The sequence below is a fragment of the Phacochoerus africanus genome, unplaced genomic scaffold (assembly GCF_016906955.1).
Source record: "Phacochoerus africanus isolate WHEZ1 unplaced genomic scaffold, ROS_Pafr_v1 Scaffold_103, whole genome shotgun sequence".
NCBI lineage: Eukaryota > Metazoa > Chordata > Mammalia > Artiodactyla > Suidae > Phacochoerus > Phacochoerus africanus.
This window is the reverse complement of record NW_025927297.1, coordinates 36,945-39,529: the sequence shown is the minus strand read 5'-3', so window position 1 is coordinate 39,529 and position 2,585 is coordinate 36,945. Positions and strand designations below refer to the sequence as shown.

General features: G+C 34.6%; 1 protein-coding gene across 1 annotated transcript; it reads left to right on the top strand.

The window, feature by feature from the left end:
• Positions 1 to 830: 830 nt before the first annotated feature.
• LOC125119076 (olfactory receptor 4L1-like) lies at positions 831 to 1,755 on the top strand. The gene has a single exon (XM_047765927.1). It carries the CDS (start codon positions 831 to 833, stop codon positions 1,749 to 1,751), a length of 921 nt encoding a protein of 306 aa, XP_047621883.1. The 3' UTR covers positions 1,752 to 1,755.
• The last annotated feature ends 830 nt before the right edge of the window (positions 1,756 to 2,585 follow it).

Genomic DNA, 2,585 nt, shown 5'->3' with positions numbered 1-2,585 from the left:
ACATGTTTGATTGCTTTTTTTTGTTCATAAGTTAATCTCTCTAGGTGATAAACTCTCTAGATACAGGGCATTGATTCATTCTGCATAAAGAAAAAAGTGCAGTTAATTATTAGAAAGGTTCCATCGTACTTGCTGAATAATATCTGCTGTGATCCATATGAATGGAACAGATGAATTTAATCAATATGTAGTAACTTGCCCATAAATATACATTCCTTTAATTTTGGAGGTAAAATGGTCTATTGCTTATAAGCCCAGATGCTGGTCAGAGTGATGGGGATTGAATACCTGTTTTGATTCTTATTAGTTATGTAATCATGAGTTAGTCATTTAATACACCTATGCCAGAGTTTCCTTATATGTAAAATTAGTATAATTATAATACTTCATGAGACTGTTATGAACAGTATGTTAAAGTATGTGAAATACTTAGAAGAAGGCTTTACTCATAGTAATCAGATAATTGTTACCAATTATTTTTTACCACTCTAGATCCTATGGATGATGTCCAAAAGCTGAGTACAGAGGACAGAGTGTAATACATTATAACCAAAGCAAAATCTATACCTTCGGATTGAATCATTTAACTATTTACTTCCAAGCTATTGCATACCTCCAGTCATACACAACACACAAACACTTAGCTCTGAACAATGAAGATACGGGATTTGAGAAATCAGGTTCAAAAAGATCTGTGATTTAAGATTATATGCTCTCATATCACTGCGTTGAATGAAATAGAAACCAGAAAATGTCAGTACTAATCCTGGCTTTTTAAAAAAGATCTCTTTGTATATAAAGAACTTCTGGAATCTTTCTGAGTTGAGTAAATGGATCTGAACAATGGATCTGTAGTGACCGAGTTTATTTTACTAGGATTTTCTGTAGGATGGGAACTTCAGTTTGTCTTCTTGGTGACATTCTCCTTGATCTATGGTGCTACTGTGTTGGGAAACATTCTCATCATGGTCACGGTGACATTCAGTTCCACCCTTCATTCTCCCATGTACTTCCTCCTTGGAAACCTCTCCTTCCTGGACATGTGTCTCTCCACAGTCACCACACCCAAGATGATCAGAGATTTGCTCACTGAACACAAGGTCATTTCCATGTGGGGCTGCATGGCTCAGATGTTCTTTATGCACTGCTTTGGAGGTGCTGAGGCGACTCTTTTGGTAGCCATGGCTTTTGACAGATATGTAGCCATATGTAAACCCTTACACTACAGGACGATCATGAGCCACAAGTTGCTGAAAGGGTTTGTTATACTTTCATGGACAATTGGCTTTATACACACCATGAGTCAGATGGTATTAACAGTGAACTTGCCTTTTTGTGGTCCCCACATCATAGACAATATATTTTGTGACCTTCCCCTTGTGATTAAGCTTGCCTGTATGGAGACCTACACCCTGGAATTATTTGTCATTGCTGACAGTGGACTGCTCTCATTTATCTGTTTCCTCCTGCTGCTTGTCTCCTATACTGTCATCCTGCTCACTGTGCAACAAAGATCGTCTGTAGGGCTCTCCAAGGCTCTGTCCACGTTGTCTGCCCACATCACTGTGGTCACTCTGTTCTTTGGGCCATGTATCTTTATCTATGCCTGGCCATTCAGTAGTTTTGCGGGCAATAAAATCCTTTCTGTATTTTACACTGTTATCACACCCTTACTGAATCCTATTATTTACACTTTGAGAAATGAGAAAATGCAAGAGGCCATGAGAAAATTATGGTTCCAAAAATGCTAGCTCCACACAGAACTTCTAGATTTTAGCACTGTATTACTAACACTCTTATGTCATAGTCATAACTGGTATAGAAAATAATCAATAATAAATATTTTAAATTCTCAGTTAATGCTATTATAATGATAATTAGTGATCTATAGCAAAATAAACATACAAAAGCATTGAATACCATGCAGATTCAATACATATTCACTATTAAATAAATAAATATAAAATATGTGGTAAATTCTATTAGAGATGATGTTAATAGATACGGATTGTTAATGAATTGTAAACTTATTAAATGAGGCAAACAAATAATTATTGAAAGGATATAAACAACAATGGAAAATGATCTAATCTCTTGAAACAATGAGACAAAAATAAGAATCAATTTCATAATATTGTGAATGTAAGTTATCTAAAGTGAATATAAGATACCAAAAGGAAAAAAAAAGTAAGAACAATTTTTATAGCACTACAAAGAACAGCCTTGAAACCAAATCATCCAAGAAATGATGTTATATATTCACAGTTGACTTTCAAACTTCAATAAATAAATGTGAACTACACTTTTTGAATTTATGTACTATATCATGTAATTTTTTTTTCCAAGTGCTTTACATAAAACTACAGATCATTTTGTTTTTGGTAGGCTTGTGATCTTTCATTGCTATTCTAAGCAAAGTCTAATTGGCTTGTGAGTGTTGAAAAGAGTGCTAAATTGGGAATCTCATTATCACTGAATAAAATTTCCCAATTCAAGAGACAAACATTTCTTGCTTGTTCTAGGCAACAGTGTTGAAATTGATCCTAGACCACCACAAATTCTTTTTCCTCCATTGAAGACATTCT

Bases quoted from the DNA above. Each gene is read 5' to 3' on its own strand.
- LOC125119076 (XM_047765927.1), top strand. From the start codon at position 831: ATGGATCTGAACAATGGATCTGTAGTGACCGAGTTTATTTTACTAGGA.